Source organism: Ambystoma mexicanum, chromosome 6q (assembly GCF_040938575.1).
Source record: "Ambystoma mexicanum isolate Mex_15411 chromosome 6q, UKY_AmexF1_1, whole genome shotgun sequence".
Classification (NCBI taxonomy): domain Eukaryota; kingdom Metazoa; phylum Chordata; class Amphibia; order Caudata; family Ambystomatidae; genus Ambystoma; species Ambystoma mexicanum.
The window spans coordinates 262,463,745-262,477,489 of record NC_090937.1 but is presented as its reverse complement, the minus strand read 5'-3'; the positions used below and the strand labels follow the sequence as shown (position 1 = coordinate 262,477,489).

The window sequence follows — 13,745 nt, the reverse complement described above, 5'->3', positions numbered from 1 at the left end:
CACCCTTCCCAGTTCACCGAGGCGTCTTTGGCCCTCAGCAAATCTGGGGACTTCATGCCATATTTCGAGGTTGGCTTGAAAAGTACACAATTCAAGCCATCTTTTATAAAGCTTTGCCAACGGACAAACTGCCGCATCATGAGTTTGGCGGTAACCCTTAAATGTAGCGGTAACACTATTGGCGCTGCATTTAAGGGTCCACCAAATCACAGGCTTGGCGGATTTACCCCCAGCTCTGAGCTGGGGCAAATCCACTGCGATTTTGCTGATTTTCTGCGCTAGTGGTAATAGTGCTGAACATTCCCCATTGGGCCCAACGGGGAATGGGAAATTCCCGAATGGGCCCAATGGGGTATGGGGACTTACCATTGCGCCAAACCCGTGATCCAGCGCTAATAACCCCGGGGGGTTTGGCGGTAGGGCTAATAGCCCAGGCTTTAATACTGCCGCGGTTAGCGCCCGACTTGTGATGAGGCCCAAAGACGCCTCTGACTTTGTCCGTTGTCAAAGCTTCATGAAAGATGGATTGAATTGTGTACTTTTCAAGCCATCTTTTAAAAACACCGAAATATTTCTATATTTAAAAAAGATGGCTTGAAAAGTACACAAACCATAAAGTATGCACAGAAATATATAAATGTTATATATTTGTGTGCGTACCGTACTATGGTTTGTGTACTTTTCAACCCATATTGAAATACACAAATCATAGTAAGGCACGCAAACACATATATAAATTTAAGCATTTATATATTTATGTGCGTACCTTACTATGGTTTGTGTACTTTTCAAGCCATCTTTCATAAACATAGAAATATGTAACATATTTCGATGTTTATGAAAGATGGCTTGCATAATACACAAACCATAGTAAGGTATGCATACAAATATATAAATGCTTACATGCATTTATATATTTGTTTGTGTACTTTACTATGGTTTGTGTACTTACTTGTTTAGGCCACGCCGATCCCTCAAGCAACGCCCCCAATTAGCCCCCCAACACCCTCGATTTCTTACCCCACTTAAAGCCCTGAATGTGTTAAAGCGTTGGATTGGGGCAGATATAAAGATAGGGCACCTCTGGCAGATTCAAAAAAGTTGTCTACTTGCATGTACACCGTGGACATGTACGTGAACACAAGTCCCCTATTTTTCATGCGGGCTAATTCGTAAAAGCAATTCCGACGAACACAATTCTGTTGTGCTGGCACGTTAAAGTGTGTATATCATTCCAGATGCAGATTGAGTGCAGGGCGGTGGGGAATCTTTCACAGGCCAAAGAGAAAATGTGTATCTTTTTTCCCTGCACCTGGTCTCTTCCACCTCGCTCCTGACACTAGGAATAGCTCAGTGTTGTCAGGTGTCTGAAAAAACCCTCACAGTGTTGCTGTGCCGAGCTTAGAAGTGCTCATGCTGGATGAGCATTTCTATATTTCATATTCATTTGTTTACCTTTCCATCTCCGAAAAGAAAGGCAGAAATGTGAAAAATTGGGCCTCATTATGACCCTGGCAGTACGGAGTGAACGGCGCCGTAAAAGGTGCCAGCGCCGTTCAATCCGTATCGCCGCATTACGAGTTCCCCTCGCGGGACACGGTAAGCACGCCTGGGAAAACCAGAGTCCCGGGAGTTTTTTTCATTTTAGAAACCCCGTCCGGGGTTTGCATGGTTGGGTGGATACGGTAATTAAAATTGTCATTTTTACAACAAACACTTTCAGAATTTTGAAGTTGGAGGATTGCCTCGAACCTCCAACCTTTTTTTTGTTATTTTATTTTTGTATTTGGTTCATTTACAAAAAAAGATTGTAGAACCTTTACAAAACAAAGTACAAAAGAAATATAAGACCATAAAATATTTGCATATACATCATACAAATTTACAGCATAATCTAAAACAAATTTACAAACTTTAAAAATGTAAAGAAATTTAAGAGAAGAGGGTATCTTATCAAACATTTTGTTTCCTCTTAATTCTTAAAATGTAAGCAACTCTTTTTCAATATATTTACACAAGCTAACTAATTCAAATATCAAAGGTTTATGCGTGCCTAGCATCATACGTGCCCAAAGAAATTGCATACAATCCTCAAAGTCAATATTCACAAATTTCGAGAGCCGATTGGTCCTCATTACTTTAAAATGTGGACATTCAAGAATAAGATGTTTCATAGATTCATTCGGCTCTTTACAAAGAGGGAATCGACATTTCATTACCTTTGGCTCACCATGATTTGACAAATTAGCAGTTCTCTCTCTCGTATGGTTACATGGAAATAGAACTACATGGTCAAAGCGGGGTGTGCGTTGTTTAAGAAAGGCACCGTACTCTTTGTACATTTTATACTTTGATATGCTTTCTATTGTACACCTCCAATCCTGTTCAAAGAGCTTCTTTTTAGCAAGCGCAGAGCGCTGGTAAACATCATCTACCATAATACATAAAGAATTCAAAATGCGTTGCATGCTCAAATGATATTTCTTAAAGGAAGCAGAGGAGGAAGAGTTCAGCAACCCATTCAAATAAACGTACAAAGAGTTTTCCGAAGGAAAGCAAATCTTTGCATAACTAGATAGTTGACGCCATTTCCAGCGTGAAGATAATGCAACCAGGCCAAATTCATGACCTAACACTGCATTGGGTATGCACATCGGGAGGTCCATGGCAGATTCGAACAGTGATCCCTGCGTAGAATCCAAGATTGCGGCAATGTCACTTAAGCACATATCAGTAGAATAGAGAATGACCGTTTCTATTTTTAAAGTCAGAAATTCTAACATCGGTGTTAATGAAATTTACAATATTTAGAGTAGATCATTTTAAGTTGGGATAGTAAAGGGCGCGATTTATTTTTAATTAGATCTGTCCAGTATTTGATCGAATTTTGAGCAGTTAAATTATAACCAAAATATATCGCACTAGGGGAGCAGTAGATTTTAGTTTGCATAATCTCCCATTGATATCCTTTACTATTTTGCTTGTTACCAAATTTTAGAATCTGTATTTGCAGGGTTTGGGGTAAGGATGTGTGCGGTTGCAAATTCCTGAAAGAGCACTAGTTTGGTTTGCAACCAGCCGGCATGGGATCGAAGACTATGATGTCATCTGCAAATGCGATCCATTTCAGCCTTAGGGAGCCAATTTTCACAGAAAACAAGTTACTATGGTCCCATTGCTTGTCAAGATCAGATATATACAGATTGAAGAAAGTTGCCGCTAGGTTGCAGCCTTGCTTGAGGCCAATAAACGTGCTAATGGGCTCAGTTGTTCTACCGTCTGCAGACATTTTTATTTTGTATGAGGTGTTTGTATGTAGTTTAATAAACCAGTAAAGTAGTGCTAACGAAATTCCCATCAACCTCAGTTTATGCCATAAGAGGTTTCGTACCACATTGTCAAACGCAGATGTCATGTCTATCATGGCCATATATAAGGATTGTGAGTTCTTTCCCTTAGTGCCTGCAATAAGATGGGACATGACAGCAGCGTTCAACGAGGTACTCATACCCTTTCTAAAACCTGTTTGGAATCTCGAATATAGACCATTTTCTTGAATGAACTTTTCGAGGTCATGTAAGAGAAGAATAGCAAACAGTTTCGCATCCGTATCTATCAAGGAGATTGGTCTATAATTTTGTGGTAGAGAAGGATCGCCCTTTTTGAATTTTGGAACAATATTAGCTGAGGTCCAAGAGGGGGGAATTTGACCAGTGTTGATAATGAAGTCAAATTTAGTTTTTTAAAATTTCTACCCAAAACTCAGGGTCAGCTTTATAGAGGCAGGGAGGAAGACCGTCCGGGCCTGCTGATTTAGAATACGAAATTTTTGATATTGCCCATTTAATAATGTTCTGGGTCCATTTCAATCGGGCGATCTTGCTATAACACAGTTGTACATTTGGAAGGGACTCAAATCTCACTGGAATGCGAAATTTACTCATTATGTAATCGCACCAAACTCTATCAGATATGCAATAGGGTGAGATTAATGGAGTTCCTTTATCATCCTTTTTCATCATGCGCCATATTGTTCTTGTATCATGCAAAGAGATTGCTCTAAGGAGGTCACGGTTCTCTTTATTGTATTTGAGTATACGTGCGTGTTTTAAGTTTCTCTTAAATTCCTTCAAAATTTGCGACCGCATAAAACGACATTGCTGCACTTCAAGCCCAGATGTTTTCAATTGTCTGAGTGCCTTATTTTTCGCATGTTTAAGGATCTTACAATTAAAATCGAACGGGTGGGGGTGCTTACTCCCAATGTATCTTTTACTGAAGGTGAATAGGGCATTCTCTATCACCTCAGTATAACTATTTATGATTGGGGTTTGAGATTCATTATTGGGAAATTGACGTAAGTTTATCTGATTTGATACATGGTTAACAAATTGATGACACAATCCTTGATTCCATCTAATGGAAATTTGTGGACGATCGATCTCAGCTAGTGATAAAGCTGGTACAATATCCAATTGCCTGCATTCACATTTCAGATTACAAACAATGCGTGTGTGGTCGCTGGTTAGAATGCAACTGCATTGTGAGGAAGAAATGAGAGTATACAGAGCTCGGGTGACAAAGATAAAATCGATTGTCGATGATTTGGATCCACGGGACCATGTAATTTGAGATTCTACGTCATTGTTTGTTACCATGTCCATATCCCAATTTTCCAATAACTCCCTAAATTGCTCACCCCTACCTCGTGACAAATGTGACAATTTAGATGGTCTACATTCACTCAGGTTCCTACAGTCACAATTGAAGTCGCCTCCAATAATAACTTCTAATGGTGGATGTTTCCTGGATATGGTCCCTAAGCATTCATCTAATTCATCTAACATTACTTCAATCGAGATTCTAGCAGGGTTACAATATAGGCAAATGATCAGAATAGGCGTGGTCTTTTTAGGCAAGTTATGCCATGCTAGTACACCCAACAGATTTGTAGATTCCCATACCCATTCTGACTGGAGGTTCACCGAGTTGTTAATAGCTATTGCAAGGCCACCACTAGGTCGTCCTAAGAGAGGCTTCCCTGCAAGCTTACAGTAAGTGGTGAACCGTGGTATGGTAAATTCAGTCAATTTCATTGTCTCCTGTAATATTAATATCGTTGGTTGTTCGTCGATTGGTAACGATGCGTGCCATCCCTGAAAGTTAGCGAGGCCACAAGTATTCCAAGAAAGAACTTTGAGCAGACCCTGTTCTGTATGCTACGCGGAACTAGGTGGCATTTTAGTTTCTAAGAAAGCAGTGACCATTGGTTCTAGCAAAGGCATACCTTTTGTTATCGCTACATGCGATAACAATGCATGTAACTCTCCATCAACACTACCTACACTTTGTTGGGCATCACTACCACTTAGTGCTTTCGTAGCAACGACAGGGTCAATATATGCTAAGAAGTCATCGGCTGTTGATTCCAATTCAAAAGTGTGTAAACTTAAACCTTGATTTTTGAGCTCATTGCGATGGAACCAGAGAAACTTCAATATAGATTCAGAGCTCAAATAACATACTGCTCTACAATTATCAGTCTGGGCTATAGACACTCTAAGGATATCTTCAGATTTAACCATTCTTAGTTGAGGAATGCGCGAGAAAAGCGACATTATAAAAGATCGATTAATGCGCTTCCCCGCTGTCGAAACCCTATTACCTTCAAACCAAACCAGGTAGAGTTTATTCATATCCTCAGGCAGATTCTCAGATTTTGTTTCCTCAACCCGAAGAGGGGGGGAGACAACTCCTTTTACCATTTGGGATCCTAGTGTTGGTACTGCCTTATTTTCATTTTCTACATTTAAGTCATTGGTATATAAGACCCTGCTGAGAATTTCTAGTATCTCATGGTGAGAATTCAAGAGGGTTTTTTGTTCAGTACATAAAGGAAGCAATGATTCCACTGCGGAAATCACCTTCGTGAGTGTTTCAGTACTAGACATACCATTTTCCAATGGTTTTCCGAGGATTCCTCGAGGAGCTTGATCGGGATTCTCAAAATCTTTCGAGTTGATCTCCGGAATGGTTCTACTCAGAGCTGGACCATGTATGGAAATGCGAGTAGGAGCGAAGATAGATATAGGATCTTTTTTTACCAGAAATACCATTCCTTTTCATTAAATTACGTTGTTCGTTTGCCACATCAGTGTCTAACCAGGTCATTTTATCGTTGCCAGAAATGAATCCTGCAAAATTAGGTTTGTATTGCATGGATTCATTATCTAGTGTTAAAACTTTACCCTTCCCGTTGATCTTATTTGAAAACTTGAATTTGTTACACTCATTTTTTACTATAGGTTTCCCTAAACTACACGGGAGCTCAGAGCAAGCTACACTGTAACATTTTTTCAATTCTGGATGAGGATTCGTGTTAGTTTTGAACTTGTTGATGGCCATGGGTTGCTCAAGTATGGCTTCTTTTCTAGTAGTACAGATTCTTCCTAAACTCGGAAAATATCTGGTCAAGTTCGATTTTGACTGTAAGAGGAATGGTTCATCAGTCACTTTGACCTCCATTTTGGGTTCTAGAGGTTCCGAATTAGTCGAAGCATTTGTGATCAGTGCATCAACCAAGGGAGGCTTAATTGGTGACGTTTTCACCGGAATCTTAGCTTTTTTAAAGTTAATTACAGTCCCTTTATTTTTGATTTGTAGTTGACTTTTAATACTAGGTGTCGAGATTAATGCCTCCTTACTCTCCTTGGAGAGTTGCTGTAGATCAATGCTTTCGTCATCAGATATTACTATGACCGTTTCTTGTTCAAGAATTTGTGAAGATTCAGCTCTTAGTGATGTCGGATTAGTCTTGCTCCCATCTATGACAGATTTTTTGGCCGTAGATTCCTTTTTCCTCTTTGCATTTCTTTTCATTGCCCTTTGGTGCACCCTTTTCGCACGACGAGACATAAAAAAGAAGTCTTTTTCGGAATTAAGGATTTCGCTGTCCTTCTGCTCTTGTTCATCAAGCACCTCCACCAGGGTTGAGGGACTATCCAGAGAATGAACAGAGGGAACCAGCTTGCTCAGTTGAGATAAAATGGTAGAATTCATTAGTTCTATTGTGACTTTGAGTTCTTTTAATTCAGCCGTGCAATTACATGGCAAAAGAGTATTACAGATGCTTGAAGATGGTAAAGTATAAATACTTGCCTCATCACCGACTTGAGTCGCATTTTCAAATTGCACCAGGGCAGATTGAGGGGTTTTACTATTTATAGCTCGTAAAGTGTCTGCAGCAATGATAAATCCCTCTATCTTTTCCATTTTAGATCCCAATTGATGCAGGGTGCCCTTTATCGCTTTTAGTTCTAAATGAGTCAAATCATGTCCTTTATCCAGTAAGTCAAGAATTTTTATGATTACAGTGAAGGTACATGGAGATCGCAGTACTTTCTCACCTGAATCAATAGGGCCATCCAAAGGGTCAAGTTGGAAAGGCCCAATTTGGACAATCGCACAATCCGATATGTATGACGTGCGCGGAGGAGGTAGTTCATGGTTAATGTCCTGCAAACTATTGCTGCCAGGTTCACTTACCAAGCCTTGATTATCGAGTGACTGCAACAGAGCCTTTTGGACCTTTTTAGATGGGCCATGAAGCAAGGGAGTCAATGTACCTATGGCACGAAACACTTCATCATCAAGGGCAACCATGTTTTTTAGGATATGGTCATGTTGGTCACTGATAGATAGATTCAATAGGGGTACCTGGGGACCACTTCTATAAAGATCGTTTGTAGTCGTATTTAGAGTTGTGTTCATGTTTCTATCATCATGGGAGGCTGTGGAACAAAAAGTTGGAGATTAACTCATTCCATTATTATGTGATGCAGCCTCGCATGATGACAAGGTAGAGCTAGCATTGCCTGCCGCAACAGTACCTGAAATCATTGCTTCTAAAGCAACAGGATATGATGCGCGGCCATGGCAATCTACTGAATCAATATTAGAAGAATTAATTGCCATAGTGGTTAAATCATTGCATTTACTCATTAAGCCTGCTTCCATAGCTGTTATAAACAATTCTCAACGTGGTTTCTAAGAAAGTTAACACAGATGGAATTAATAGGTATAAGTAAATAGCGAACAGTCAGATTAACACTGACTGTTTTTTCTAAGTTAATTAGTTGAAAACACGCTTTATAAACGTAAATGCGCCGCCGTAACAAAAACTAGAAGAACCCCAGTACAAAGTAACAGCAGAAGGGCAACACACCTAACGATTTACTTTATATACCTTTCTTTAGATTCATATAACCAAATCACAGGTCAAAAACAAACCTTGTGTCAAGATCCAAGTTAGATTACCACGCACTATCATAACATCACAAAACATCAAAACAGCAAACAGCCAACAGTACTTCAATGTACTTCCGTGTGCGCGCCCGAGTGCGCTACACACGTTGTATTTGAATGTAAAAAGCGGACGGAGCCCAAGGCGGGCTTTAGGCTGCTGGCCCAATCGAGTGGCAGGTTTTGAATTGAGGGTCAGGCAGCATTCGTGTGCTCCTTAAAGACGTCGGCTTCAGGGCGGATTCGCCGAACAACAAAGCAAGCCTTTTCCAATCTCGGGCAGGCAAATCCAATAGTCCAGCGAAGCCCCAGGCGAGTCGCCTGCACCAGCCAACAGTACTTCTATGTACTTCCATGAACCCCCGACCTTTCAGGTATAAGTCACAACACGTAATGACTGTGCCACAGAGACTTGCTTGCAAACGGTGTACAGCAAGCCATGTAATAGCAATTAGAGAAAACGCTTGTTTTTAATTGACATGCCAAGATTCACAGACAAAACTGCACAAATGAGATCATATACAGTTTATGGAAAGGAGAAGTGCTGGGAATATGATTGGGTGGTGGTTGTGGGGGCCTGTGGGGGGAGGGGCGGTAATTGGTGGGCTGTGATGGGGTAGTCCCTCTTTTATGTTGTTGGACGTCCCAGTTTTTCGTTCTGGAAATCTGGTCACCCTAAGGATGGGTTAATTCTGCAAAGGTGCTCCCTTTTTTGTTAATTTTAGAAACTGTCCTTTGCATGCTCTGTAGTTACTGTCTGCTGTCTAGTTTCTGAGCTTGTGGTGAAGCAGGCCCTTTATGAGTGGTTGCCATTAAGAATATTGAAAAAAGTGTACCTCTACCCTAACAGTTTGCCATATTTGACTTTCTCGTTTTCTTCATAGAGCACTTCAGTCCATGAACCGGGATGGAATAAAACGACTTTTCAGCAGTCGGTTCCCATGAGCACCTACTTGGTCTGCTTTGCTGTGCATCAGTTTCATCCGGTGCCAAGAATATCAGCCAGCGGCATTCCTGTGAGTCAGCTGTTTCTATTATCGCCGCCATTTTCCCTCTTTTGCGCATGATTCATTGGTTTAGTCACCTGCAGTGGCAGCGGTAATCCTGACGGCGCTCCTTTATGGTGCCCTCTTCCGCTCTGTGAAGTCTTCCATGGAGCAGTATCTTCCTTCAGAGGGGGAGCTGCATAGTAACCTTTCCAAGACATCCTGAAGTTCACCTTAGCTAAAGCAAGGGCACCTGCACAAAGAAAAAGAACAGGAAGCCTCTGCACTGAGATAGGCAGGGCTGGGTTTAGGTTAAGATAATACCAGCCAGCTGTCTAACAACTGTGAGCACCGGCAGTTGGAGGAAGGTTGAACAAACGGACCTTACAAAATCTTCGACAGCGGAAAAGGTTATTCTATTTCCAAGTAGGACAGAGCGAGTTGAATGCAACTTTGACTCAGGTGTGTACACATTCACATGTTAGGTTTTAGATACAGTAGGGTAAACCTATTGGGGATGCAACCCAGGGTTGTACAGCAAGGGGATGCAGTAATAGGACGAAATAATGTGGACACAATGAGAAAGAATCTTAAGGTTACCATAGGATATAGAGAGCGGGGATAGAGGGGTTTGTTGACGTGGGTACAGACTAGGAAATGAATGGTTAGTCCATTCTGGGGTCTGCCAGGATCTGCAGAGTTTTGGTCTGGGAGATATTGTTTGAAGACATGCTTCTTCTATTATTTTTCTGAATTGCTGGAGAGAGAGCCCTTTTCACCCATTTGGCAGATTGCACCTCCACCCTCCCCCCTAATTTTAAAACATAAAGCTGGCCATCTGTGCAAGCCACATTCTGTAAAAGGCCCCATAATTCCCCAGATTGGCAACATGGCAGCACCGACCTACTGTAGTCCAATATCACTAAATAATATGCTTGCCAAGCTATATGTTAAAATAAGTCACAAGGTACTCATGCAATATATCACAGCAAAAGATGCAATGTTGCCCCGCCAATAGAGGGAGGGTAGGGACGACGCGCACCAGGGTCCAAATCTTTAGGTGATTGCTTAGATTTTAAATGCACTTAATATTATTATTGTTAATATTGTTATCATTTCATTTATCGAGCATAGACCTAGCTTCGGGAAGCAACAGAGCACTTTACAAGTCATACAGGGAAGTACACAGTGAGGGAAGCAGAGATACAAGGGAGCGCGGAACTAACATTGGGGGAGGTAGTACTGGGAGCAGTATTGGCCAGTCTCAGGTTACATGGGCAGTGAAGGGTGTGTGGACCTACTTGCTAGGGAGGAGCCATTGCTTGAAGAGGAGAGTCTCGAGCTCCTTCCTGAGATGTAGAAGGGAAGGGGTCTTGTGTTGACAGAGGGGAGGTTTAGAGTCCGGGCGCACAGACACAGAATGGACAGCTCCATGCTACATGTCATGGTTTAAGGGTCATACAAGTAAAACCTGTGTCTTTAAGTAAACAAAGTGTTGCCTTTTCTTAATCCAATAGTCACATTGGGGACCTGAGTAAGGGCCACGATTATGGATTAGCATAAAAAATCCATTGTAATTGAAAAATATGCTGGAGGAATCTGGGGCTACAGCGTGAAGTGTTCCTAACGGATAACAGTTTGTTCAGGAAAATCCTAGGTTTGGGCCCAACTCTGTTTACTGTAACTATGGACTGGGGACTGGGCACGTCACATGTAAGAGATAAGATGTGAGCTAGGACGAAGGCCGCTGCTTTATTGGATCAATTGGATACCGAGAATGCCAGGCGTTATTGCAAACCTGAAGTGTAGTTGCAGTTCCTTTTTCTCAATGGGCTTAAGTGGGTGCACCACTGGCCCACTAGCTCTGCCAAAGTGTACATTACACAGTTGTTTGTAGCTAAACATACATGCCAGTGTATATGCTCATATATCCCAGTAAAAAGCCCAGGGCATAGAGAGCGGTATTCAGAGTTGTTCCAGAAAAGATGAGCTTCATGTCCAGGTCTGTAGCATGTCAGGGCCGCTTGACAAGGATTCACTTTGGCAGATTCTAGAAGCAGTCTGGAGCCTCTCACACCTGTAGCAGGGATAGTTCACTTATTCTTCAAGGTGTTTACATTAGCACCTTTGGAGATGTCTATACTGCTTACTGTATGAGTTTGGTGGGAATAGAAAAAAAAAGCAGGTTTGTCTTTTTAAATATTTTCTGTTTTTAACACCTGCCAAATTATACGTTCTATGGTACTGCATATGATATCCATAGGAATACTGCATGTGGTAAATACCACCTGAATATGAGATTAAGTGAAATACTTCACAGAATGTATTCACATGTTTACCTTCAACCAAGAAGTGAAGGTAAACATTAAAAAAAACAGAAGTTAGAAACAGGATTTGCCTTAAAGTGAAAGAATGTCTTTCAGCTACGTGTAAAATTATCTGTGGAGAAAGGGGTGAAAACACAGGCATCAATGTCACCTCCTTCCCACTCCCTTTCCAATGAAGTTCAGAAGTATGTCAATAATGAACATTATCACGGAAAGGTGTTATTGACCTCCTTCCTCTTGGCCGCTCAGAATGCAGCCAATTACTACTGGTATTGACTGCATTCCAAACATTCTGACTGCAGGAAACAAAAGAACGAATTTCTCTGCATTCAGGAAACTGCAATGCAATTTCCCAGTTAAATGCCTTTCAGCAAGACACTCCTTCTCTCAGATGATCGTTTTGTCGCTGTATTTTCAAAGTGGAACAATGCTTTCATTTCCGTACGGGCGCATACTAAAACTGCTCCAGTTCAACCAAGCCTAGGATAAAAATGCTTACTTTTTAAAGAAATTCGTGTTATTGAAATATTACAATATAAAATACATTTATAATCTACTAATGTATTTTGTGCATTTCCTTTTCTTACTGAAAATGTAAAATCCTTTCCGATCACAACTCCAAAATATTTGTGTTAACATTATTTATTTATGTCATTAAAATGACAGGGAAAACAATGCATGTGTCACACAAAAATGCTCACAAAACCTTTTAATATTGGTTTACAGAGTGGAAGATCAGTGTCCTTAACAATGGGTGAGAACACGTGGATATAAGGTCTGCTCATGCAGAGGTGGTAGAAACATGAAGCAAGGATGAGTACAGTATACTTCCTTGCCATATGACCCACGGCTTCACCCTGAGGCATACTTGGGGGGTAGGTTATTATCTGGTGAGAAGGGACCCACCATTGGTCTATAGGGATACATAATGAAATGGTACAGCAGCATTATAATACGTTAAATTACATAGTCCATTTCTATCCTGAAAAGGAGGGTGACAATGGATAATTAAAATCATACATAATGTGGGTATTGAAACAATTTACAGTAATGGTATAATCCACTACACAATCCATTCCCGTCCTCATAAGAAGGGTTGAAATGGATAAATAAAATGCAAAAATAATCTATGTGGATACTGCTGTATGCATTATTTCAGAGAATATGCATCCGTTACTGCCAGAGGCGTTGCTGGGTGGGGGGCGGGAGGGGGGCGCTGAGGGGCTATAGCCCCGGGTCTTTTGGTTGTAGCCCCGGATAGAAGCTCAGGGACTACAACTAAAAGGCTATAGCTAGCCCCGGGTCCCGCCAATAACTACATTAACTTGGCCCCTGATCTTTTCCAGAGCTCGCAACACCCCTGGTTACTGCTTCCCTGGTGGGAAAACTATCACTGTTAGGTGGCGGCCTGCCATTAGTGCATGCAGTAAGTGGTATTACTACATGCAGTAATGGCAGGTTGAAATCTGCCAAAACTCACAATGAGGGCTATGAACCAACTGTGGGTACATTGAATTTACTAATAGGTCTTGAACGTTCATCACTGAGCATCTCATGGATGGCCCACACAACTTCAGATTAACCCCTTTGCAGTGAAGATGGAAATGTGTCAGGACAGTGGGAGATGTTATAGCAAATCTGCAGTTTCTCCATTTCAAATCTTCATGATTACACAAAAGTCACACTATAAAATCGCTGGTTTAAATGTTAGCCAACAGAAACTCCTAATGATCTCTAGAGCAGATCTGTATCAGTACCCTCTACAATGATTGGTGTAAATCCTATGACATTTAATGCGTTATGCAATATATGATCCACATACGGTTTGGCTTTCAGCCGGTGGACCAAATGCAACACAACCAGGTGACACTTTCCAAAAGGGAAGTCACAACCATGCATAGCGTAATGCCCGGAAAGTGTGGTAATGTGAATCAATTTACTGCATACTCAAAGGGTAAGAGTGTGCAGCTTGTCTTACTTCTCAGTGATTTAGCAGAACCTAAAGAACTGTTGTGAATGTGGCCATTTCGATTGTTCATATGTGGAGTGCCATCATTTGTATCATCAGATATGCAGTGGAAACAAAGAAAGGAACCATCCTACCTTTTCTTTCCTTCCTTCCTTCCTTCCT

General features: G+C 41.2%; 1 protein-coding gene across 1 annotated transcript in view; it reads left to right on the top strand.

Moving 5' to 3' along the window:
* ENPEP (glutamyl aminopeptidase) overlaps nt 1-13,745 on the top strand; it is a 441,170-nt gene that overhangs the window by 97,774 nt on the left and 329,651 nt on the right. Inside the window, exon 3 of the mRNA XM_069630729.1 lies at nt 9,186-9,317. Within this exon, the coding sequence (XP_069486830.1) occupies nt 9,186-9,317 (132 nt within the window). The remainder of the gene's footprint in view (nt 1-9,185; nt 9,318-13,745) is intronic.